The sequence below is a fragment of the Geotrypetes seraphini genome, chromosome 6 (assembly GCF_902459505.1).
Source record: "Geotrypetes seraphini chromosome 6, aGeoSer1.1, whole genome shotgun sequence".
NCBI lineage: Eukaryota > Metazoa > Chordata > Amphibia > Gymnophiona > Dermophiidae > Geotrypetes > Geotrypetes seraphini.
The window spans coordinates 21,617,544-21,644,408 of record NC_047089.1 but is presented as its reverse complement, the minus strand read 5'-3'; the positions used below and the strand labels follow the sequence as shown (position 1 = coordinate 21,644,408).

General features: G+C 43.2%; 1 protein-coding gene across 17 annotated transcripts in view; it reads left to right on the top strand.

The window, feature by feature from the left end:
- The window catches only part of SYTL2 (synaptotagmin like 2), a 259,334-nt gene extending 238,344 nt beyond the window's left edge, over positions 1-20,990 (top strand). For all 17 annotated transcript variants that reach the window (XM_033948916.1, XM_033948909.1, XM_033948922.1 and 14 more), the window contains 3 exons: positions 3,491-3,590; positions 12,167-12,372; positions 19,801-20,990. In XM_033948916.1, the coding sequence (XP_033804807.1) occupies positions 3,491-3,590; positions 12,167-12,372; positions 19,801-19,946 (452 nt within the window). In that variant the 3' untranslated portion in view covers positions 19,947-20,990. The remainder of the gene's footprint in view (positions 1-3,490; positions 3,591-12,166; positions 12,373-19,800) is intronic.
- Positions 20,991-26,865: the final 5,875 nt, after the last annotated feature.

The window sequence follows — 26,865 nt, the reverse complement described above, 5'->3', positions numbered from 1 at the left end:
AACATAAATACAAAGTACACTCGGTGTGTGTGTATATATATATATATATATATATATATATATATATGTGTGTGTATATATATATATATATATAAATATATAAATAAATATATGTTTAGCATTTTTATTGTTGGTAGATCATTTTGACTTGGTCATTTTAAAAGTAGCTCGCAAGCCCAAAAAGTGTGGGCACCCCTGCTCTACAACATCAGCTCACATCTAATACAAAGGAAGACACCTTTATGGAGATTTAATACATCTTATCTCACAGATGATACTTTTACTCACACAGGATTAAAAATTTTATTCAGAACTTTTTTTGGGAAAATACCTATTCAGTTGAAACTTTTAACATGGTAAGTGAAGCTTTCAAGTCCAGACTTTAGAGAAATACTAAGCTGCTCATCCTGGCATAAAAAAGAGACCAATCTAAAATGAATGACTTGGAATCAGAAATTTCTAGATTGGAACAACTTCATGTGCAAAACAGTCACCAAGATATTCTTCACAAGTTATTACAGCTTAAATATGAATACAATAAACTTTGTAGTTCCAAAGCTCTACATAGTATGTTTATAAACAAATCAGATTATTATACTTCCACGAATAAGGCTAGTCATCTTCTGGCTAAATATCTTGCAAATCATAAGCAAGGTTCTCAAATTGCTTCTATGGTAATGGAGAAAGGTGCTGCATTACATAATGGCTCTTCTATTGCCAAAGAAATTGAAAAGTTTTATGAAAAACTTTATGCATCAATTACTAAAGATGATATTACTTTAATTTCTTGGACCACTTACCTCATACTACCATCTCTGAAGATGAAACTTCTCTTCTGGGTGCACCTATTTCTATGGATTAAATAATATCTGTTATTTGTTTCCTTGCAACTCATAAGGCTCCTGGCCCTGATGGTTTTCCTGTTGAATTCTACAAGATCTTCATTACAGAGTTGGCTCCTTTTTTATGTGTTTACATATTTAAACAATCCTTCAGGAAACTTTACAGAAGATCAAATAACTATCTTACCTAAACCTGGTAAAGGTCATAGCAAGGTTGCTAATTATAGACCCATCTCCCTCCTTAACATTGTAAAATTTTGGCTAGAATTCTAGCTTCATAGTTGGAATCATTATCCTCTCTTATACATCCAGATCAGGTTTATGAAAGGAAGAATTATTATTGACTATGCTCTTATTTTCTATGTTTTGATTGATTTTAGCCCAACAATTATACCAGTCTGCGATAGCTGTTTCCCTTGAAGCTGAAAAAGCATTTTATATGGTTCAGTGGTCTTATCATCTTAATATTCTTAAATGGTTGGATGTGGTACTGATTTCTGTAGTTAGATATCACTGCTATAGATTAAAACCTTTTCCAGTCTCAGAATTAATTATTTTCTATCCAAAGGTTTCTCTTTAGCTAGGGATACAAGACAAGTTTGTTCTCTTTCTCCTTTACTATTTAATTTAGCATTAGAACTTAAAGTAGCCTATAAGTTTATATGAATAAATGGGAGCCCCCACCTATATCCCAAGTTTGTTCCACCCCTGGGTACACCCCCTTGCAAATATGTGAAATGGAAGTAAAGCAGTTATTCATAGAATAGCGCTTAGGCAGAATATTTGCTTTTATACACATACAGTGGAACCTCACTATAATAATGTGAACCTGCATATGTGATCCCATAATAATGTGAACCTGCATATGTGATCATGTCTTAACTCCTGTTTTTTCACATACAACACTTCTTTCAGCATTCCACTTCGGTATGGTTATGCCTGCACCTGCCCTTTTGCCAGCTAATGTCTAGCTACACTGGGAGTCCCTTTCCCCCTATGCCTGCATTGAAAACCACTCTGGGCAATGTTTAGCTATGCTGGGGAATCTATCCCCTGCATTGAAAACTACTCTGGGCAATGTTTAGCTATGCCATGTGGGGGGCATCCCTAGTGCCTGCATGAAAACCACTCGGGGGGGGGGAGGGGGAGGCCTGTGGGTGATTTCTGCCTATGCGGCTGAAGGCCGCTCCCAGGGAAACACAATCTCATAAGCAGAAGTCTTTCAGTACTCCAAGAAATGTTATCTGCATTCAATTAATTGCAGTCTGGTAAGCAACAAATTCAGCTCGCCAGAGGACTTCACACCAATTAATCTATTTTAAGATGGTAGAGGAAAGAAGAAGAAAAGCTGCAAAGATTCCCCTGTGTTTTAGAAAAGAAAGGATTACAGAGGAAAGAAATGTGTAGCTAGTGATAAAAATTTGGATTTAATGCTATATTAATGGTTCATCCAAGCTGAGTCCCAAGAAGTCCCTATTTTATTTGGTAATGAGTGCCCCACTTATGTTCATTTGACTAATGAAGAAATTGTGTCAAATGTTCAGCTATACTGCTTCACCAGCGCTCAGATTTTGTGCCTCTTTGGCGCCTTTCATCTTGGTTTGTCAAGCTATTTGCTTAAGGTTGCGTAATCATTATCTCAGATTTACTGAATAAAAGAAGCGTCAAGAACATTGGATTTCCACAGTTTCGCTTGTTTGGGTTGTCCTTTTCCTCCTGTGGAAATTTGGATCTTGTTTACTTGTTGTGACCTCAGCAAAAGGTTACAACCATGCAATCAGAAGACAATGCTGACAATGAGGAGGAGGGTGATTCCCCCCTACTTCTCCACCAAAAGAGGCTATAGAATATCTTGAGGCAAGTTTGAGACATCTAGAAACATAGGATGTAGCCAGCATCAAAATTTGACAGCTTCAAAACATTCTTGGTTTTTGCAAGGCGCTAAGGGCTCCTTTTACAAAGCAGCGATAGCGTTTTTAGCGCATGCAGAATTGCCGCACACGCTAAACCCGCACTACGCGGCTAGAACTAATGCCAGCTCAATGCTAGCATTAGCTTCTAGCGCGCGGGGCAATTACGCTTAAACTGCTATCGCAGCTTTGTAAAAGGAGCCCTAATATTTTGAATTAAGAAAACAGACCACAGATAAGCTCCTGTATTAATACAGTATTGTAACTTCCATTAACTTTCTATATACAGTATTGTATAGTGTAGTTCAGCCACCAGGAGTGAAGTTTCATAATGCACATAATTTTGTTAATGCAGTTTTGGTTTTTAGCAAATAAATCTTTTCCAGCAGATCAATTTATGGTTCAATTGTGTTTATTTTTTATTGATTCTGCTATAACGCAGCCACACAGGTAATGCAATGATATTTTATGGACCTCAATCATTTTATTATATCAAGGTTCCATTGTATGTGCATACATACACATGTAAATGCAATTATTCTAAACTGTGTGCATAACACATGATAAATATGAGTGGCTAAGATATAGAATTGCCCTTTATATCCTAAATATTCAGTAATTAAACATCTATTTTACTTCCATTCCAATAAGATATATACTTTCTTTTCCTGTTCATACTGCAGTCTATTAAAATTGTTAACATTACATTATTTGTTCTTTTTCTCATTTTAATTACAGGCAAAAAAGCTCTTGAGACTGGAGAAGTACATATCTGGGTGAAGGAATGCAGAGGTCTCCCACTCCTAAGGGGCAACCGTATAAACTCTTTTGTTAAATGGTAATGTTTCTTGATACAATAACTGTTATCAGTACACAGTTGTGTTCAGTATATCCATAATAAATATGCATGACATACATTTCTATGTGATAACTTCAGTATATTCAAATAGATCTCATACATAAAGTGTTAATTAGAGCAGTTATGAAAACTGATTGGTTGGGGAGGTGGTATGGAACTGGTTTCAGCAGCATGGATATAAAAATGTACAAGGTTTTTATAGTTCGCTCTTTTTTGTCTACTAGTATAATAATTAAACTTCTGCTGTAAAACCCTAGATCCCAGTACATGCAAATATATCGCATTGATATTCCTTAGAAATATCCTGGAAGCCTAAGTGGTTTGTGGCCCTCCAGGATTGCAGTCAAATGTGATGGAATGAATATAAAAATATTCAATAACTAAGAATAAGATATCAAAAAGTATTGCTTGCATAAGATTTCACACCCTTTGTCATAGCAAATCCCTTAAGTACATAAGCATTACCAAAAGTCCACCAAAGCTTTTTTTTTTTTTTTCCAATAGAGGCCTGTTCAGATCACAAGTTCCTGACAGGATCCCAAACAGTAGCAAAATTCCATGCTGTTTATCTTCAGTTCTGCCTAAATACACTAATCGCCTTTATCACATTCTCTGCATTAAGTTCCAGAGTTCAGAGAAGAGCGACACGTCTGATAAAAGGGATGGAAAACCTTTCATACGCTGAGAGATTGGAGAAACTGGGTCTCTTTTCCCTGGAGAAGAGGAGACTTAGAGGGGATATGATAGAGACTTATAAGATCATGAGAGGCATATAGAGAGTAGAGAGGGACAGATTCTTCAAACTTTCAAAAAATAAAAGAACAAGAGGCCATTCGGAAAAGTTGAAAGGGGACAGATTCAATACAAATGCCAGGAAGTTCTTCTTTACCCAACGTGTGGTGTACACTTGGAATGCGCTTCCAGAGGACGTTATAGGGCAGAATACAGTACTGGGATTTAAGAGAGGATTGGACATTTTCCTGCTGGAAAAGGGAATAGAAGGGTATAAATAGAGGATTATCCCAGGACAAGCAGGCAGCATATTCTTGACTGATGGGTGACGGCACCGACGGAGCCCCGGTACGGACAATTTTAGAGTGATTGCACTCTAAGAACTTGGAAAGTTCTAGCAGGCCGCACCGCGCACGCGCGAGTGCCTTCCCGCCCGACAGAGGCGCGCGGTCCCCAGTTTCTTAGTTTCCGCAGAGCTAAGAAGACGCACTTTCAACGGCTGTTGAAAATTTTTTTTTCATTCGCCTTCCCGCTCGCGTAAACCTTTTCGGAATTTGTATTTCCCTTTTTTCTTTTCTTTTTTTAATAATAAAAAAAAAAAAAAAGAATTTTCTTTTTTTTTCCTCTCTTTTTCGGGTTCGCCCCGGCGGGGCCTGCTGCTACCATCGAGGCCTCTGTCTTCGATTTGGCAGAAGCCGTTTTCACGTTCATGCCCCCCCAACCCGGTTTTAAGAAGTGCCAGCGGTGCGCAAGGCCCATTTTCCTCACTGACCCGCACAACTGGTGCTTACAGTGCCTGGGTCCTGACCATTGGGCGTCCACCTGCACCCGCTGTGCCACTCTAAAAAAGAGAACGTTAAAAAACCGCCAGATCCAACAGCAACTTTTATTTGGTACCGAGATGTCGGATTCGGCGGCACCGGTCCCGACTTCGGCCCCGACACAGTCGGCACCTACCTCATTGATGCCGCGTGACACCGTGTCGGTGTCGCATCCCTCAGGTAAGCCGGCTAAGAAGCCTTCCCCGCTGGAGCGTCCTCCGGTCTCAGTGGCAGCAAGCCCAATCCTGCAGACCTCGAGGCGCCCGCGGAAGCGCTCCGCTCCGATTGAGGTTAGCCCTTCGACCTCGGGTTCCTCTTTGGAGTGTAGAGCGGCACCAAAGGTACCGCAGAAGAAAAAAGCGGTACCGGTGCCTTCGCTGGACGAGCGAATTGCCGCCGTCCTGCAAGTACAGCTCAAAGAGCAATTGCAGCAGCTCCTGCCTGCTCTTCTGACACCGAGCCTTCCAGTCCCGGTCCGGTCTGAGCTACCGGTACCGGCGGTGGAACAGCCTCTTTTATCGGCATCCACTTTGTCGGTACCGGTACAAACAGCTTCCTCGGTATCCATGCCAGTTTTAGCTCCGGAACCGAGGTCTTTACACCAGGCGGTGCAAACTTCGGCACCGGCACGCCCGATGACATCTCCCGGTACCGTTTCTCAGAGGTCTGGTAAGTCGACTCGCAAAACTCGACACCTAGAACCCTCCACACCGGAGTCTCGGGACCGTAGCTTTCAAGTGAGGGACCCTGATCTGTGGGGTGATTCAGAGGAGCCTTTCCTCTCTGAGGGAGAGTGTTCGTCAGGGGACGAGGATCCTTCTGGTTTAGATCCATCCTCCAAACCTGATGCAACTTCTTTCACCTCTTTTCTCAAAGAGATGTGCGACTCTCTCTCTATTCCCTTGGAGGCTGAATCCAAAAAATCCAAGGCATTTCTCGATGCACTGGACTTTGACCAGCCTCCAAGGGAATTCTTAAAATTGCTTCTCCATGATATTTTGCGAGAGACTTTCTATAAAAATCTAGAGACACCTTTGACCATTCCAGGAGCTCCTCGCAAACTGGACTCCTTATATAAGGTCATACCTATTCCGGGCTTTGACAAACCGCAACTCCCCCATGAGTCTTTACTGGTAGAATCTACTTTAAAGAAATCCACGGGGGCTAGTGTGTACGCCTCTGTCCCTCCTGGCAGAGAAGGTAAGGCCATGGATAAGTTTGGCAAACGGTTGTATCAGAATGCGATGCTAGCTAATAGATCTGGGAACTATGCTTTCCATTTTTCGTTCTACCTTAAGCATCTCATTCAAACTTTGTCATCTTTTGAGAAATACCTCCCTGACCGTAAAAAATCTGCCTTTCGCCAAATTTCTTCATCGCTCTTACAACTTCGTAAGTTCATGGTCAGATCAATCTATGATACCTTTGAGCTGACCTCTAGGGCCACGGCTATGTCAGTGGCCATGCGGCGACTGGCCTGGCTTAGAGTTTCAGAACTCGATGTCAATCACCAAGGTCGCCTGGCCAATGCACCTTGCTTGGGGGATGAGCTGTTTGGAGAATCCATGGACTCCACTACCCAAAAGCTATCAGCTCATGAGACTCGGTGGGACACTCTCCTTAAAATGAAAAAGAAAACCCCACCTACCAGGCCTTTTCGCCAACAGTCGGCCTACCAGCGTAGATTTGTGGCTCGTCCTTTACCACAGGCCCCGCAGCAACCCAGGCGTCAGAGGCAACAACAGAGGCAAGCTGCTAGACCAGCACAGCAGCAACAACAGGTGAAGCCTCCCCCTTCACAAAAATCCACTCAACCCTTTTGACTTGGTTCTCCAGGACATAGCCAGTCTCCATCCTGCCGCCCACCTTCCGCAGCCCATAGGAGGACGCCTTACTCTTTTCATAAGCCGTTGGGAAACCATCACCTCGGATCAGTGGGTCCTCAACATCATCCGCCACGGATACTCTCTCAACTTTCAGACACTTCCTGCCCAAAGTCTGCCAAGAGAGTCTGCTTTGAACACTCCTCAGGTTTCACTCCTTCTTCAAGAGGTTCAATCCCTCCTCCTTCTGAACGCCATAGAGGAAGTTCCTCTAGATCAAAAGGGGCAGGGATTCTACTCCCGTTATTTTCTAGTTCCCAAAAAAACAGGAGATCTCAGACCCATCCTAGATCTTCGCGATCTCAACAAATGCTTGGTCAAAGAGAAATTCAGAATGCTCTCTTTAGCCACTCTTTACCCTCTTCTCAATCAAGGCAACTAGCTATGTTCCCTCGATCTCAAAGAAGCATACACTCACATACCGATCAATCTGGCCTCCAGACAGTACCTACGCTTCATGATCAATCGTTGTCATTACCAGTACAAGGTGCTACCCTTCGGTCTTGCCTCCTCTCCAAGAGTGTTTACCAAATGTCTGATTGTGGTGGCTGCTTTTCTACGTTCCCACCACCTTCAGGTGTTTCCTTACCTGGACGATTGGTTAATAAAGGCCAATTCATCTCAGACAGTACTCCAGGCTACCAACCAGACCATTCTATTTCTACGTTTGCTGGGGTTCGAGATCAATCTATCCAAATCTCATCTCATCCCCACTCGGAGACTTCAATTCATTGGAACAATCTTGGACACAGTCCTCATGAGAGCGTTTCTGCCGTCCAACCGTCTTCAAACGCTTCAATCTCTATGTCAGCAGGAGCTTCCACAACGTTCCATCTCTGCCAAGCAAATGATGATACTCTTGGGTCACATGGCCTCCACAGTTCATGTCACACCACTTGCATGTCTTCACCTGCGCACTCCTCAATGGACCCTAGCTACCCAGTGGTCCCAAGCGATGGATCCTTGCTCACGTCACATATCTGTAACATCATCTCTTCGTCAGTCTCTACAATGGTGGTTGATATCCTCAAATCTCTCCAGAGGTCTTCTGTTCCATCTACCTCCTCATCAACTTGTCATCACCACTGACGCCTCCCCTTATGCCTGGGGAGCTCATTTGAACAAGTTCCAAACTCAAGGACTTTGGACAGCTCAGGAAATGAAGCATCACATCAATTTCCTGGAACTCAGAGCAATGTTTTATGCCCTCAAGGCCTTCCAGCATCTTCTCTTTCCTCAAGTCCTCCTGCTGTGCACAGACAATCAAGTTGCGATGTACTACATCAACAAGCAGGGTGGGACAGGCTCTCGCCTCTTGTGCCAAGAAGCCCAGAAGATTTGGGCTTGGGCCACAGATCACCATCTATTCCTGAAAGCTATCTACATTCAGGGAGAACAGAATTCCTTGGCGGACAAGCTCAGCTGAATTCTCCAGCCTCACGAGTGGACACTCGATCCTTTAACTCTACAGTCCATCTTCGCTTAGTGGGGCACTCCTCAGATAGACCTCTTTGCAGCTCCTCACAATCACCAGCTGCCCCTATTCTGCTCCAGACTCTACTCTCCCCACCGTCTGGCAGCGGATGCATTTCTCCTCGATTGGTCCAATCTGTTCCTGTACGCTTTCCCTCCTCTGCCTCTCATGTTAAGAACCTTGTTCAAGCTCAAGAGGGAACGAGCCACCATGATTCTGATTGCTCCACGGTGGCCCAGACAACATTGGTTCTCCCTTCTACTTCAACTCAGTTCCAGGGAACCCTTTCTTCTTCCACTGTTTCCTTCTCTGCTTACACAACATCAGGAGACCCTTCTACATCCCAACCTCCAGTCTCTGCACCTGACAGCTTGGTATCTCTCGGGCTGACTTCGACTGATACTCTTTTGTCTCAGCCCATTTGCTCCATTCTGGACGCATCCAGGAAACCGGCCACTCTGCAATGTTACCTTCAGAAGTGGACTCGATTTTCTTCCTGGTGTCTTCTTCATCATTTTGATCCCACTTCCCTTGCAGTGGAGACGTTGTTGGATTATCTTCTTTCTTTGTCTGACTCTGGCCTCAAGTCTACTTCCATCAGAGTCCACCTTAGTGCTATTGCTGCTTTTCATGAGCCAGTCCATGGAAAACTCCTCTCAGCTCATCCCTCGGTGTCCAGATTCATGCGGGGTCTTTTCAATGTGAAATCACCTCTTAAAGCCCCACCTGTTATCTGGGATCTCAATATAGTTCTTTCCGCCTTAATGAAGCCTCCATTTGAACCTTTGGCTACCGCTTCTTTCAAGTTTCTCACTTGGAAGGTACTTTTCCTTATTGCTCTTACCTCTGCCAGGAGGGTCAGTGAGCTACATGCACTAGTTGCGGATCCACCTTTTACAGTCTTCCATCATGACAAGGTGGTTCTGCGTACACATCCAAAGTTTCTCCCTAAGGTTGTCTCTGAATTCCATCTCAACCAATCTATTGTTCTGCCTGTCTTCTTTCCGAAACCTCACTCGCATTCTGGAGAACAGGCTCTGCATACTTTGGACTGTAAGCGGGCTCTAGCTTACTATTTAGAGCGTACTAAGCCCCACAGATCATCTCCCCAACTCTTTCTGTCCTTTGATCCGAATAAATTAGGACGTCCTGTTACTAAACGTACGTTGTCAAATTGGCTTGCAGCGTGCATTTCATTTTGTTATGCTCAATCCGGACTGACACTGGAAGGTTCTGTCAAGGCCCATAGAGTTAGAGCTATGGCAGCATCTGTGGCTTTCCTCCGTTCCACGCCTATTGAGGAAATCTGCAAGGCTGCTACATGGTCCTCAGTTCACACTTTTACATCTCACTATTGTCTGGATGCATTCTCCAGACGAGATGGACACTTCGGCCAATCTGTTTTGCAAAATTTGTTTTCCTAATGGCCAACCTACCCTCCATCCCTCTTTTTGTTAGCTTGGAGGTCACCCATCAGTCAAGAATATGCTGCCTGCTTGTCCTGGGATAAAGCACAGTTACTTACCGTAACAGGTGTTATCCAGGGACAGCAGGCAGATATTCTTGCGTCCCACCCACCTCCCCGGGTTGGCTTCTTAGCTGGCTTATCCTAACTGGGGACCGCGCGCCTCTGTCGGGCGGGAAGGCACTCGCGCGTGCGTGGTGCGGCCTGCTAGAACTTTCCAAGTTCTTAGAGTGCAATCACTCTAAATTTGTCCGTACCGGGGCTCCGTCGGTGCCGTCACCCATCAGTCAAGAATATCTGCCTGCTGTCCCTGGATAACACCTGTTATGGTAAGTAACTGTGCTTTACTGCTCAGGTCCTGGACCTGTTGGGCCGCCGCGTGAGCGGACTGCTGGGCAAGATGGACCTCAGGTCTGACCCAGCAGAGGCATTGCTTATGTTCTTATGTTAACTTAATTACGCCTTCTCTTGTTTTAAAAATACTTAAGTTGGCATGTCCTCTAGTCTTTTTATTTCTTAAAACCAGTAAACAGTTAACCAAGTCACATCTACCCTTTCCACTCCACTCATTATTTTTATTGACACCTCAATCTCCTCTCAGCCATCTCTTCTCCAAGCTGAATAGCCCTAACTTCTTTAGCATTTCCTCTCAAATGATTTGTTCCATCTTTTTTGTCATTCAGTTGCTCTTCTCAGCACCTTTTTCAATTTCACTATATCTGGGGGGGGTTTTTAAATGGGCCAATCAGAACTGCATTTGGACCTTGGAGTGATACAGAGGCAATACAATATTTATTTTATTCTCTATTCCTTTCCTAATGATTCTGAACATTTTTTACCATCATGGCACACTGAGCAAAAGATTTCAGCATATATTCCTTAAGAACATAAACATTGTCATACTGGGACAGACTGAAAGTCTATCAAGTCCCCTATCATATTTCCAGCAGTGGCCAATCCAGGTCCAAGTATCCAGCAAGATCCCCAGTAAAACAAATGGAGACCAGTATGACGAAAATCACTTTAATAATAAAACAAATCATATGTAGAAACTAACATGGCCACGTTTTGACAATCGCCTGAATCGGGGGAACAGCATAGTCAATGTACTATGATGAAAAATACTTCTGCTCAGTGATAAAATTCCAATGTTGACATCATAATTGAAACAGATTGGGATGAAATAATGAATCCAAAGTTAGCATCTAAATGTTGATTATGGTAGCCTGCAAAAACCATATGACCTGCTGGATATTACCCAAAATGACTCATACTTATAGCTTTTAGTGCAGGAAAAGCAGCTTGCACCAAATATTGAGTCTAGGAGTGTAAAGATGTACATAATTAAGGCCTGGATTCTCTAAATGACATCATTATCGGTGGCCGCCTTAAAAGCAGCCACCAATTTCATGTCAAACATGCGACAGCACTGTTTAGAGAATTGAACCTCCAGCAAAGGTAGGCACTAGTAATGTAGGCCAGGGTTTTCAAGGCCTACATTTCCGGTGCCTACCTTGTGATGTGAATTGTGCCTCTGAAGGCGCCTAACGCCACTTTCAGTGTTAGCCATACCTACAGTGGCAGTAGGTGCCTTATAATTTCTCTTGTTTGCTTTTAAATGGCGTTTGAGTTGACTAGGTGCTGGTAGGATGTCTATCGGAGCCTAACTTAAGACACCATTTATAGAATATGGGCCTAAGTGTCTAGGTTTGTTTGTATTTACTTGTTAAATATTTCTATAACTGTTCTTTCACATTAAAGTGTAGAGAATGTTGTGTAGAACTGTGCAACAAACTCCTGTTTTAATGCATTTGGGACTGTTGTGTTTTAGACAGCAGAATGTGGATAATTTCCTAAAACAAAAGTCTATAAGATGGAATTGGGGATATCCACTGCTTAATCCAAGGATAAGCAGCATAAAATCTGATTTACTCTTTGGGATCTTGCTAGGTACTTGTAACCTGGGTTGGCCACTGCTGGGAACAGGATATTGGGCTTGATGGACCTTTGGGCTGTCCCAGTATGGCAACTCTTATGTTCTTATGACAAAAGTACAGGGATGTGAAGACTTTTTACAGGCACCATATTTAACTGTATGTGCAAGAAAAAGAGCTCAGGTTGATGCCCTGGAAACATCTAAATCTTATCTTTTTGATATTTTCCTTTTTTTTCCTCTTAAGTACCATTCTTCCAGACACCAGTAGAAAAAGTCGTCAAAAAACCCGATCTGTGGAGAAAACAACAAATCCATCATTCAACCACACAATGGTCTATGATGGCTTTAGGTCTGAAGACTTGAAAGAGGCTTGCACAGAACTTACAGTCTGGGACCACAACAGACTGGCTAACCACTTTCTGGGAGGTCTTCGTATAGGTCTTGGAACAGGTACTGTAGCAGTCATTCAGTAGAGTTAAGAAACATATCTTTTTATATTATTATTCCATATCGTCAACAAGAGTAAAGAACTGAGTAGTCTCAGTTTACTGGTCAGAAAATACATGGACATGTCAGAAGAAACTATTGTTTATGTTGGGGGAGGAAAAGGAGTGTAGTGAAGCAGAGTTGGGTGCAGATCAATGCCTATTTTATGTCTGTCTTGGAGTTCATATGGGATGAGTTAGTAGATTTCAAGAATCATGGTACTAAACAAACACTCCCAGACTACACCAGAATAATTGTTCCTTTATTGAGACAGTCAAGGTTGCTGACACTTCTTAAATAAATAACACCTATGTTGTCTTTATAGAATAGGCAGAAAATACATATACTGTATAGTAAAACCTTGGTTTACAAGCATAATTTGTTCTGAAACCATGCTTGTAATCCAAAACACTCGTATATCAAAGCGAATTTCCCCATAATAGAAACTCAGACAATTCGTTCCACAACCCAAAAACTTTAATACAAAATACTGTATGTACTTGTATTGCAAGACATTGCTTATATATCGTTAAAATTTAATAAAATATTTTGCTTGTCTTACAAAACACTTGCATACCAAGTTACTTGTAATCCAAGGTTTTACTGTATTTTGGAAACTTATACTTGTTACTGCAACCTAGGCCTCTCATATCCTAGTAACCGCTAAGGATTTGTGAATCTCTTGAAAAGAGGCTTGACAGTCGGTTCAACATGTATTCATTAAAAAAAATCAGCATATTCATCAAGTTGGTTTTAAAGGAAAAATCAATTTGCAGCAAAATCCAAAGCAGACTGGAGTAAATCCTTTACAGATTTTCCTGGGTCTATGGATCTGTTCCAAATTTTTGAAGACAACTGGCAAAGCACGCAGGACGTTCTTGTACGTGATGAGCGTGTTGTCGGGGGAGCGGCTGCCTTAGGAGAGGAGAGAGAAGTTGCGCGCATGCTCATTCAGGATGGCCAGTTTAGATGGGAGCCGGGAGAGCGCTGACGGATGGCAGAGGCATCGCAGAAGCAGGAGGGCAGCCGCATGAGGACCCCGAGGAAGGAAGGCAACACTTTGGAATTGCTGTGCAGCACCCGCAAACAAGTTCTTACCCCTGGGCCACCATTGCTGAGAGCTCGTTTATCGGGGAAGTGCTCGGTTTACGAGACAAAAGTTTGCTGAGTGTTTTGCTCGTCTTGCAAAACACTCGCAAACCAGTACACTCGTAAACCGAGGTACCACTGTATTTATCATAGTAGTTAGTTCTGCTGCAACAAAATCCGAACATTTTTTTAGTATAGCAGCCCTAGATTTACTTTGTTGCAGCATACCAGCAAAAGTAGTTTTTGGCCCAGTAGACAAATTCCTTTGTTATGGTACTGGTTCTCAACCTAGTCCTTGGGATACACCCAGCCAGACAAGATTTTAGGATATCCACTATGACTATGCATGTCCTAACTCCTCTATATGCAAGTGTGTCATGTGCATACTCAGTGTGGTTATCTTGAAAACCCAAGGTTTGGTTGTGAACATAAGCAGTGCCTCCGCTGGGTCAGACCTGAGGTCCATCGTGCCCAGCAGTTCGCTCACGTGCCTCAAGGGACTAGATTGAGAACCACTGTGTATGAAACATAGGAAGAAACTGGCTTCTTGGGTATTTGGGGGAGGAGGGGAGAACCCTTTTTGGAATCATCTTCAGCTGACAAAAACCATGCCCAGAAGCACATGCCTTTTGAAGTTGAGATGGCAGGGGCTTGAAGAGTCTTGCATGACACCATAGCCCTATTTACTTCTAACTTCAGAGCAAATCTGGCATAGGAGGCAGCAGCAGGTAAGATGTGCTAATCCCTGTCTCCTCTGTCAGCTGGAGGGAATAGTACAGGGATTAAAAGAAGAGAGAGAGAGAGATCAGTACATTGCCATTAGCAGCAACTACTACTACTTATCCTTTCTACAGCACTGCTGAGATTCACCCTGCCTTCTCTCTACAAGGAAAATCACAGCATATCTGAGGTTTCCTTGTGAAATGCCAGTTGAGAACCTCTATACTAGCTCATCAAGTTTAAGGAATTACATAAGCGTAATTGTTCAGTAGTGGCAGTTTTTCTAATTTAAAAACCAGCCACAGTATTTAAAGTAATAATCTAAGTACGAGGACAAATAAAAAATTAAAGGCAATTGTTAAATTACATGATAACTGGAACAGAGCTAGTGAAATGCAACATATGTACTCGTACATTGCCTGTTGGATAGTTCGTCCATACACAGTGTAGCACTCAGCCACGAGGTCAGAAATATGGACGCTCCATTGCAAGATTGCACCATCAAAGAACAATGCTCAGTAGTGTGCTTTCTTTGGGTAGAGGGAGTGAAACCTGTGGAAATTCACCGTCGGATATTGATTCAGTATGGTCATAGAACCATGAATTGACAAAAGGTTTATGAGTGGGTAAAAAGGTTTAAAGCGGGAAGAACAGGTGTAATCAATGAAGATTGTTCTGGTCGCCCATCAACATTGCACACACAAGAGCACATTGACAGGGTGGATGTCTTGATTAGAGAAGACTGACTGACAGATAACAGTGTTTCAATTGGCTGCAAATTTGGATATGCATGCTGACTTGGGATACAAGAAAGTCTGCGCACGATGGGTTCCCAAACAGCTTACTGATCTGCACAAGCAACCGTGTGTGGCGGTCGCAACCCAGTTCCTAAGATGGTATGAAGTAAGTATTCTGGAGAGAGTTGTCACTGGCAACGAGACATGGGTGCATCACTGCAACTTGGAGAGCAAAAGACAAAGCATGGTGAAGTAAAGGAAGCAGTGACGGGTCAAAACTGCGCAACACAGCTGTGTGGACAATCACACACAGGACATCTGCGCGCTGGATTTAAACAGTATTTTAAAAACGTTCCAAGGGGGGTTTGGGTGGGGAAACCTCCCCCCCCACACACTTTACTTACAACTGCTAGTGCTCCCATTGGGGGTGTGTTTCCCCCCAATGGGACCAACAGTTCTAAGTGTGTGTGTGTGGGGGGGGGGGGCGGTTTCCCCACCTACCCCCCCTTGGAACGCTTTAAAATACTGTTTAAATCCAGCGCACAGACGTCCTGTACACGATTGTCAGTGCGGCTTTGTCTCTTGCGGTTTCATCTGTACCAAAGAAAGCAGTGCTTACCTGGCTTCGGGAGCAGCCAAAAAAACTCTGCAGGAATTCAGAAGCTAATTGAATGACACAACAAATGCATCATTTTGCATGGAGACTACTTGGAAAAGTGATATGTTCAATTGCTCATAGTTACTTTTATTAAAACCATTAAATGTATTTTGCCGTTACTTTTTAATTTACCCTCGTATATATGTGTTGTATCGTGACAACTGATGCTACGTTCAGTTTAGGCCTAAATTATATGTACAGCTTTTCCAGGTAGCAACTATTACACAGATAATATTGCTGCTTCATCCATGTACTGTAGTGGTGAACCGGTTAGAATATTTGATTCTCACATATGGGCAATGTCATCCACAGAACCCTGCATGGACCATCTAAAGCAGGGGTGTCCAACCTTGGCCCAAGGGCCGCATGTGGCCCTGTGAAGTATTTTGTGCGTCCCCGGTTGAGGGCGATGCAGTGTTTTTCTCTGCTGCCCCAGGAAGTTTACCATCTTGCTGGCTCCCTCCTGTGTCTTGCTGCAGCGTTTGAAAGTTTGTGCGGCCCCAGAAACATTTTTTTCGGCCAATGCGGCCCAGTGAAGCCAAAAGGTTGGACACCCCTGATCTAAAGTAAACTGTCATTTTAAGAAATTAAGACTGTCCATACCGGGCATGTGCTGGTGCCTTCCTGCCAGCTTCCAGTTCGCAGGACCATCAGTTCTTTGTTTTCCCTTGAGTAGAGAAGCTAGATTTTGGTTCTCTTTTCACATGCTTTCCTTTTTGGCGAGCATTGTATTTTAACATATATATTTTGTAAGTGTTTATTTTCTGCATGTATTATTTGCATACTGGTCTTATAGCCCGTTACATTAACGGGTGCTAGAATATATGTGTGTGTGTCTCTCTTTATTTCTTTTTCTCTCTTTCTCTCCTTAGCCGCTTTCTTTTTCCTTGGCTGTCCATCACCATCCCTTGCCTGCTCCCCCTGTCCATTCTCCCTTCCTTTTACCTCCCCTGTGTCCACCACCACCACTTCACAGCTCTCCTTATGCAGCAGCAGCCCTTTTCCCTTTGTTTTACCTCTCCCCTGTCCAGCAGCACCTTTCCCTCCCCCCATACCAGTTCCCTGTGCACCTGCCCCTGTGTCTTTCTGTCTCCCTTCCTCCCTCTGTGTGTCCAAAGCAGCATTCCCTTCCCCTCCATTTCCCTCCCCCCACACCAGTTCCCTGTGCACCTGCCCGTCTTTCTTCTTGTCTTTCTGTCTCCCTTCCTCCCTCTGTCTCTGTCCAAAGCAGCATTCCCTCCCCCTCCATTTCCCTCCCCCCACACCAGTTCCCTGTGCACCTGCCCCAATGTCTTTCTGTCTCCCTTCCTCCCTCTGTGTGTCCAAAGCAGCATTCCCTCCCCCCACACCAGTTCCCTGTGCACCTGCCCCTGTGTCTTTCTGTCTCCCTTCCTCCCTCTGTGTGTCCAAAGCAGCATTCCCTCCCCCCACACCAGTTCCCTGTGCACCTGCCCCTGTGTCTTTCTGTCTCCCTTCCTTCCACTGTCTGTCTGTCCAAAGCAACATTCCCTCCCCCTTCCATTTCCCTCCCCCCACACCAGTTCCCTGTACAGCAGCATTATTGTTTCCTCTACCCCCTTTCCCTTCCCACAGTAGCGACTACAAACGCGGGCCCGAGTCCTTTGGCGCCCCCCCCTTCCCTTCCCGCGGGTCCGACTACACATGGCGATTCAAGCAGCGTGTCCAGCAGTCTTCACACGCTTCTTCGGGTCCTTCTACTGGCCTGATTTACTCTGGCACGTCCGGAGCAAATCAGGGCAGTAGAAGGGCCCGAAGCAGCGTGTGAAGACTGCTAGACGCGCTGCTGAAATCGCCAGTCGGGGCCGCGGTAAGGGAAGGGGGGGCGGCAAAGGACTTGGGTGTCGGGCAGCGGAAATCTTCTTCTACCTTGCCTCTCCTCCACCGTCGGGAGTCAGCGCCAGGAGCTTTAACGACTGGTGGTTCCGCGTTGAAAGAATCCCGCGCCTCTTTGAAAACTGTCACGCCGCTGGAGGCGGGAGGCGATGGAGAGGGCAGGGGGTGAGCCGCGCATGCGCACTTCCTAGCTACAGCTCATAGAAAACGGACGCATGCTTAGGAAGTGCGCATGCGCGGCTTACCATTTTATTATATTAGATGTTGTATACCTTCCCATATTATTTTTTTCTTCCAATTTATTTTGTTTGCCAGTATTATGAAAGGGAGTGCTGTTCCTTTTAGGCCTGTGCCTACTAGACTCCCACTCCTCTCTGAGGAACCTAGTGTTGGCATTTTTTCTCTAGGGGTCGTTAGCCTCTCAATAATTTTTAGATTTTCAGGTGTTTTAAAGCGGTGTCGAGAATGGCCAATTCCAATGCTGAGGTTCCTCTTCACAGCCCAACACTAGGGCTGTCGACTTCAACGTCCAGCTCTACCTTAGCTACTTCAATACTTCCACCATGGGGGAACTGCGTAAGAAAGCTAAGAAGTACAAATCCTCTTCCCCCCTCCAATGCTGCTGAATCACAAGCATCTTCTCCATTGAAAAGACAACAGATGCGCATATGCGCATTCTGTGCTAGCAACCATTCAGGCGCATATTCCAGTATCTGCAATAAGTACACTATGTCGCCAACCACACAAGTGCTCTAGCGCCATAGGCACCATATGTACTATCTACCGTACAGGCTCATCTTCAAGATCAGGGGTCAGCAATCCACATTGCGATCCACATGCAGCTCCTCTTGCATATGGTTGCGGATTTCCAGACCCTGACAGTATAATCTGCCTCCCAACCCCATGATCTCCATCTGCCCAGGCCTACCAAAGTACCCGGTTGTCCAGCGGCGGTCTTTGTGGCAGGAGCACGGTCCTCTTGCTTCCTAAAGTAGCTGCCGTGACTTTAGCTTTTCATGCCATTTCCTGTTGTACTGCAAGCTGCCGTAAGAGGTTGTGGCAGCCATTTTAGAAGGTAGATGTGAGGAGGCAGGAGGGCTGTGCTCCTGCCCCAAAAATGCCAGTTGGAACACCAGGCACTTCAGAAGGCCTGGGGTGGGGGGGAGATGAAAGGGTCAGGGCCTGCCAAGAGGAGAGAGCCTTGGCTATGGGTTGGGGGAGGGGCGGGTTGAGAAGCACAGAGATCCTGCGAGGGGTTGGAGGGGAGAGAAGCCTTTGTAAATCTTGGGTCAAACATTTTAGATAAATTGGCTTTGCTGTAAAGATTGCTGACCTCTGTCCAAGACCATCTGAAAATGCTGCTGTAGAATGGGCTACTGCAGTCATATGCTGTGCTAAATCCTGTCCGCACACCCTCTAGCCTCGACTGAGTCCAGGCAAAGTAAGCAAGATGCCACAGACTTCCACTAGTGCTGCCCAATTTGCCGATTCAAATTGATTCAACAATCACTTTGGTGAATTGTTTCAAATCAATTTTCTTTTTTTTAAATCAGGCTCGCTGATTTGTTCAGGTCTCCTAAAGCAGGAGCAGCAGCGCTACCTCTTGCTGGCTTTCCACTGCTGCTGCTGCTGCTGCTCCTACTTTAGGGGGCCCCTCAGTCAGTGCTGCAGTGCATAGGCACTCTTTGTAGCGTCCTCTGGCATCCCGGTCTCAACTTCAGCTAATTAGGGCAGCCTGCAGAGGATCACCAGTGCTGTAGCGATCCTAGCAGGCCTCCATCATCCTCCGCAGTATGTTCTCTGCCACAATCCCATCCCTGACACAAGAACTAATTAAACTCTGGAATTTGTTGCTGGAGAATGTGGTGAAATCAGTTAGCTTAGCGGGGTTTAAAAAAAGTTTGGATAAATTCCTAAAAGGGAAGTTCATAGGCCACTATTGAGATGGCTTGGGGAAATCTACTGCTTATTTTTAGGTTAAGCAGCATAGAATTTGTTTTACTACTTGGAACCTGGGTTGGACACTGTTGGAAACAGGATACTGGGCTTGATGGACCTTTGGTCTGTCCCAGTATGGTAATTCTTATTCTAAATTACCCTTAATTTCTTTCTGTCTATATGTTGCACCTCTGTGTATACATCTATGCTGTCTGTTCAGATGTTTTAATGTGTTAGTATAAGAAGAATATATGGTAATATGAGCCCTTCAGATAAATGAAAGACAAGAGATTGGTGCAAAACGTATATTTTAAGATGCCCTAAGCACTTCTAGCATTTGGTTTTTTTTTTTACTACCCTTGTTTCTCAAAGTGTATTAAACATTTTCTGTTTCAGGTAAGAGTTATGGCACTTTAGTGGACTGGATGGACTCCACAATAGATGAAGTATCCCTTTGGGAGCAAATGATAAGGTCCCCAAATGAGTGGGTGGAAGATACACTGCCACTCAGGATGTTAATGGTGGCAAAGATGACAAAATGAACAAAATTACTTTGTATGTACACTTTTGACAGCCATTATGCTTGCTTATGGCATCATTAAAATGAAATCATCAACCTGGTGGACATTAAAAAGCATGCAGTGGTGCTGGAGCAGAATATTTGGGACTCCATCTTACAGGATTTTCTGCCATAATCATGTGATCATTTCTCCTTTATCTTTGATTGAAGCAGAAAAGCAGATATAGCTACCTCCGTTGAGCAAAATAGCTTCATCAAACAGCATATATGCCTTACATTTTATAGCCATCTGAAAAGTTAGACTTATATTCAAATAAAACTACAGGTGATGAAAATGTATGCTTAAAAAAAAGTAAATTAATATATTTAGCCAGATGCGTCAACATACAAAGAGAACATACGGTACACTGCAGTTTGCAGGAAGATCTGAAACAGAAAGTGATAATTGCCATAAAAACTGCCAGAAATCTATGCCATAGCTGATATCAGTTACTGCCGAGTAAAAGCATTGATATATTATGCATATTAATATCAAACGCCAAAGTCCATATCTAGCCCTCATCTAAACTTTAGTAATAAAGTTTGTTAATTCTACAGAACATTTCCAATTAAACTGCTGCTTTTTAAAGATGTTTTCTTTGAAATCCTATTTTTGTAGTGGTTCACTTTTTTTTTTTTACTGCTTAGAGGCTGATAAAAAACCTTTGATACATCATATCTCCATTTTTGTCTATGTATCAAGAAACTGTTGGCTGCATTATCTTTTTGGTGAATAAGCCCTTGTTACATAACTTTAAGTGGATGTGTAAATTATTTTTGTTTTTGATGCCAACATTAGAACACAAGAAAAATTAGGTGTTCTTGGTTTATGGTGACTCAAAGTAGGTCTAATATGGGCCTTTCATATAAATAACTTGTAAATTTTTACATATTTTATATCATTAGAATATAACTTACAATTCTTACTTTTTCTTGCAATTAGTATATAAGCTGTTTTAATTTTGTATAATTAAAATAACATACATTGTTCTTTATTTAAATAAATACAAATGTGATACTAACTATATCTCTAGATTTTACTAGTGATCTTAGCTTAAAATTGGTGAAATAGAAATACAAATTAATACTTCGTTTTGCTGTATCATCTTATCCCCAAATCAAACTGTATTATAAAAATAATAGTACACATGCTCTCACACTATCTCAGAAACAACTGTTATTTTTGGAAACTTTGGAATGAGGGGGCATAGGATGAAGGCTAAAGAGGATAGAAGTAACCTCAGAAACACTTTTTCATAGAAAGGTGGTAAATGTTGGAATGGCCTCCCGCTGAAGTTGGTGGAGATGAAAACTATTTGAATTCAAGAAAGTGTGGGACAAGTACATTGGGTCTCTTAAGAGAGAAAAAGGCATAGTACACTAGATGCTCTGTTAACCGGAACTCAACCAGAACTCTCAAGTAACCAGAAAAAAATCTAAAGAAATACTGTAATACTTTAAATAAAAAAAAGTCAATTTCTGGCAGAAATATAAGTGTAAACTTGGCATGCCACACCTAAGTATGCCCACGCTTTGCCTACCACATGCCCAGTAGTTTGTCTGGAACAGTTTATAGTATGGTATAGTATGGAGTATAGCATTAGTTAGGCCTATTTTTAATAGTGACTCTCAAGCAACCAGAAATGACATTTATCTAGTATCTATCAAGCCCCATGGGTGCTGGTCAACTGAGAGTCTACAGTAGATGGCATAGCTAGGCCATTAAGGTTTTTATTTGCCTAATTCTTAGGAGGACAAGAAGGCATAATATTCTAAAATGTGGGTGATGTCATCCACAAAACCCGATATGAACACTGTCACTTTAAATCTTTAGGCAGACGGCACACCAAATAGGTGCAGGTGCTTTCCTGCCCCATGTTGACTTACGAGAACATCGGTTCTTATGTTTTCTATAGAGTCAAGAACCTGTGTCTTCGGTATTTCAAACTTAGGAAGACACAAAAAAGACTTCTATTAGGTTTTTTGTTATTTTCTTCATATTTCTTTATCTTTTTGTTTTTTGACACTTCCCTTGAGCTCGGTTGAATTTGGTTAACTTTTTGATTTTTGGCCTTCAGGCCACTTTTAAGTCCTTTTTTGACCCAGGAAGCATTAATGTTTTTTGTATAATTTACACGTGACCTTCCCAGGACATCGAGCCTTCTGACTTCACATCAGCCATTTTACCCTCCCTGGACCTTCTCAGGCTCTGACCCCCATAATTGGTGTGTTTAGTGTCTGGGTCCTGACCATTGGGAAATTCATTGTGATCTCTGCCTCTGTATGCAAGAGATCACGGAAAGCCCAACAAATCCAGTGTGCTTAACGTTTGGTTTGGCATTGACATCAAGCATGGCAGGGGTTTTGGGACCTGACAATCTTCATCAACACCGCATGCACCGTCAAACATTAGGCTCTCTACAGCAACAGGACTCAACATCGTCCTCATCCATTTGGGGAAGCATCATGTAAGAAAGCCAAGAAGCACAAACATTCCTCCCCTTCTAGTTATGGCAAATCGTCATCACAAAAGTCTACCTCCTCTACGCAAAGTAAGTGTTGATGCACCGTGGACTGCTCCCCATTGCTGTAGATCATGTCTCCTTCCAGGCATGGCTCAAATCAAGAGGTCTCCCACATCTCAGGATAAAAAAAACAAAAACTTCCACAATTCTGTTCGAGACACTTGTCCCCAATCATATCTCGTCACATGCCTTCCTGTTCCATTGGGGAAACAAGTTCCTCTATTCATTTTCTCCTATTCCTGTCATAGGGAAAACTCTACTCAAACTTTGCCAGTATCAAGGCACCATGATCCTTAGTGCCTTTTTGGCCATGCCATGTTTGGTTTCCACTCCTAAAGCTTTCGGACACTAAACTGTGGGAACTGTAAACCGCAATTACCCAACAATTTGATTGAACTGGGGAGGGAGGTGTACAAATAAGACATTGAATAATAAATACTAGGAACAATGTAAGGAAAAAAATAGTTCCAAAAACTTACATTCCAAAATTTCTAAAATAAGTTAGGTCTTCAATTTTCTTCTATATGACTAGTTTCTCACTTAATATCTAAAGCAACTTAATTCCAATAACTAGCAGCATAATAAGGAATGAAAAAAGTGCCTATATTGAACTCTGTTGGCAGATGAAAAATGGGGTAGCAAATACCTATGAGTGGCTAAACATGGGTGAGTAAATTCTAAGAATTCCAACAAATATGCTGGAGCTAGGTCATACAAATTTCTACAAACAAAAGTAAAAAATTAAGTAAAAATAAGCTATGGGTAACCAATGTAACAAGCAAAAGTGGGGATGCTCTCTCATTTTGTGGCCTTGCAAATCATGAGTATAAATGGGATCTCCATCTGTGCTAGCCATTTGCAGCTTCATATATTGCAGGGATATGTGGCATTCTCTTCTTTTTGAGCTTATATTGGAAGTTTACTTTTCACTATTTTTTCCTTCAAGTTAGGTGGGTGCCAGCAGTGGTGGAGCTGGAAATGAGTTTTTTTTTCAGTAATTGATTTGAAGTAGCAGCTTCTTTCAGCACAGTATTTCATCACACTCAACACTTCTCCATACTCTTGCCACTGCTCTAGATATTCTTATGTACTGTATACTAATCCCTCTTCAGGGACTCAACAGATGATTCTAAAGGTGCACTTTTGGATTTACCTCCAACTCTGCCTGCACAAAATATGCCCCTAGCGATGCTTCTCTTACAAAGTTTATCAAAGTCATGGGGCAAGTGCTACCTATCAAAATGGAGTCCGACACAGAGCCAAATGCAAAGCTCAGAAATGTTCTAGAATCTAGAATATAAGTACAGTAGACTCAGTTATCTGGCACCCATGGGGATTGGTAGATACCAATTACTTTATAAATAGTTTTGTCATCTTTCCCACCTTACTCTCTTCCTCTCCTTATCATCCCCCCATCCCCACTTGTAGGTCCAGCATCTGTTCCTTACTTCCTATGCTCTTTTCTGGTCTGGGTCACTTTCTCTCCCCTCTGCCCCTTATGGGTCTAATATCCATCAATCTCTACCCCCCTCTTCTTCACCCTGGCTCTACTCGCCCTCCCTCTGCACAGATCTCTGGACCCCTCTTCCCCTGAAGCAGCAGCGGTCCAGACCTGCCAACCTTCCTCCTTTTCCAGAAGCAGCAGCGGCAGCTAATTAGCACTGTAAACAGGCTGCTTGCAGCCAGCCTTAGCATAGCCTTTCCTCTACCGCATCGGACCAGACTGCATTTGGGACCCTCAGCACCATAGTGATTGACTTCATATCTGGGATCAGCATCCAATAGTCTGTGCCTTTCTTGGGCACTATGAAGTATATGAGTATCTGCTGGAGACTAATTCTTTGGGAACTGGCTCTATAGCATGCATGGATGTCGAAAAGTCATTTGCTCAGACCCTGAACTCCTTTTCTGGTTGTCCGACAGGGGAATCGAGAAAAATCTGGAGGAGGGTGAGAAACTAGATCTTTTGACCCTCCTGAATATCATCCAGAACCTAGCGGTCTGACATCATCTGTTCCCATTTAATCCAGAATGTTGACAGTCTCCCGCTGATGCATGGAGGCTTGGCATCATTGGAATTTTTTGGTGGCTGTGCCTTTGCGTGACTCCATGGATTGTTGGCATCTGTAGTTACCAAATATGTCTGGTCCCCTGGTAAGGTCTCTGGGAAGAGGAACTGGTGAGATCTCTGAGAGGAACAAAGAGTGCCTCTGCCTCCCCTAGTGGGATGATGAGATCTTCTGTCTGGCAGAGAGTTGGGGTGGCAATCTGCCATACTGGCTATGAAGTCATCTAAGTCTTTGCCAAAAAGCATCTGCTTACAGTAGCCTTAGAGGCTGAATCTCCCACCAACTGCCTAATTCAGAGCATCCGCTGGGCAGAGACTGTGTAGGCAGAGACTTTGCTCACACTGACGATGTCAGAGAGCCTCAGTCACATAATCCATTCCTTCCATTATCTAATGAAGACTGATGTCATCCTGCTCCAAAGGACAGTGCTTCAACCTGGTGTGACAGGTATGTGCCACAAAGGAGGCAGCCACTGCTATGTTGATCCCCAAAGCCAGTACGTCAAACTGTTTTTCAAGAACCATATCTACTTTGCTATCCTGTGTGTCCTTTAGCATAATCCCTCCCTCATTAGGGAGGGAGGGATGCTTAGTTACTTCAGCTATTGTGGACTCTACCTTTAGCTGAGAAAATAGTTGTTGGAATTCTGGAGTCATAAGATAAGTCTGGACATCATAGCCTTTGCTACCTTTAGAGCCTTCTAGGGATTCCCATTGGGCAGTGACAGAGTTGATGTCCAAATAAGCTGGAAAGAAGGTAGTCAGAGCGTTTGTGGGGAGAGCTGCTGTAGATCCAACTTCAACTCACAGAGTGTATCTGAAATAACATGTGGGACTGTTGAGGACTTGGAAGAGGCATTGTACTGAGGTATCATCATGTGTGTCCAGAGTAGCCACAGTCTCCTGCATTCCAGTCTTGATGAGGTTGCTACCTCATCCAAGGATGCAGCTCAGCCTTGGGATAATAAAGGCATTGATATGGTCTTTCCAGTCCTATTCAATTGGTCACTTACACTCAGAGCCAGTTGCAGCAGTTCATGACTATAGGACAATGGCTACAGTACAGAATCCTATGGCTTTGCAACAGAAATATAACTAGCTTTGCTGGGTTCAAAAGGTTTAGACAAATTTCTGGAAGTCTACATACCATTATTAGGGTGGACTTTGTTTTCACAAAAGGTATAGATTTACCAAAGACTAATTAGATTTGGTTCTAAACAAAGCTTGAAAAAGACCCATAGTAAGACAGAGAGAATGTCTGTCTCCAAACAGTGCAGTTGAGCTGATTTAGATACTCCTGAATAAAGAATCAAGCCTGAAGCAAAGGATAAACCAGGGTTGCCACAAATGGTACAGAGTAGAGAAAGTCTATCAGGCTTCCAGGCATTTGAATATCCCCCCCATGCCTGATCAGGTTCATTGCTGTAAAATGGAAGTTTGGTACAACCATGACATGGGACATGTACCTGTGGGGCAGAACCTTTGTGCCTGTGTTATTCACCAATAGCTCAAAAGGAGGGTGTTCTGTGAGCACCTAGATGCTGTATTACACTAGCATTCGATAACAGCATCTGGGTGCTCAGTTCCATTATACAATACTAGTGCTACTCAACCTCAGAGTTACAGACCTGGTATAACTGCAGGTGCCTAAATATGACAAAGGCATATGCAAGTTGCTGAATTCATAGGTAGCAGCCCTATCCTTGTGACTTCCCCACTTCATTTTACACAATATACCATTATGCACAGCCTTAGAGAATAGCACTTAGGGTGTATAAGTGTAGAGAATATGGTCACTTTTTGCATAAGGGGCAGAAAAACACCTGTTATAGAATAAGGGAGAACGTGTCTTCATTTTAGGTTTTCAGCCATATTTAGGACTGCAGAATACATTAATTTCACCCTTCTCCCTCTTGTTTTTTTGCCCAACCTTGCAGTGCTATTCCTACTACTACCCATCTATGGACTCCTTTTACGAAGGTGCGTTAGGGCATTAACTAACAGAATAGAGCAGGTTAAAATGCCGCTACCGCGTCCTGAGCAGGCGGTAGGTTTTTGGCTAGTACGCGCTAATCCAGTGCATGCACTAAAAACACTAGCGCACCTTCATAAAAGGAGTCCCATATCTATCTTCAAGCATATCTAAAGTTACATTTTTTTCAACCTTACTTGATAACACACCACGAACAAACAGTCCTTTAAAAATCTAAAGAGACAATTATGATTTCCAAACAATTTTAAATGGGTTGAGCTGAGCAATGCTATAAATAGTCACAAACCTGTTAAGGAAAATGAAGAATCTTTCAATG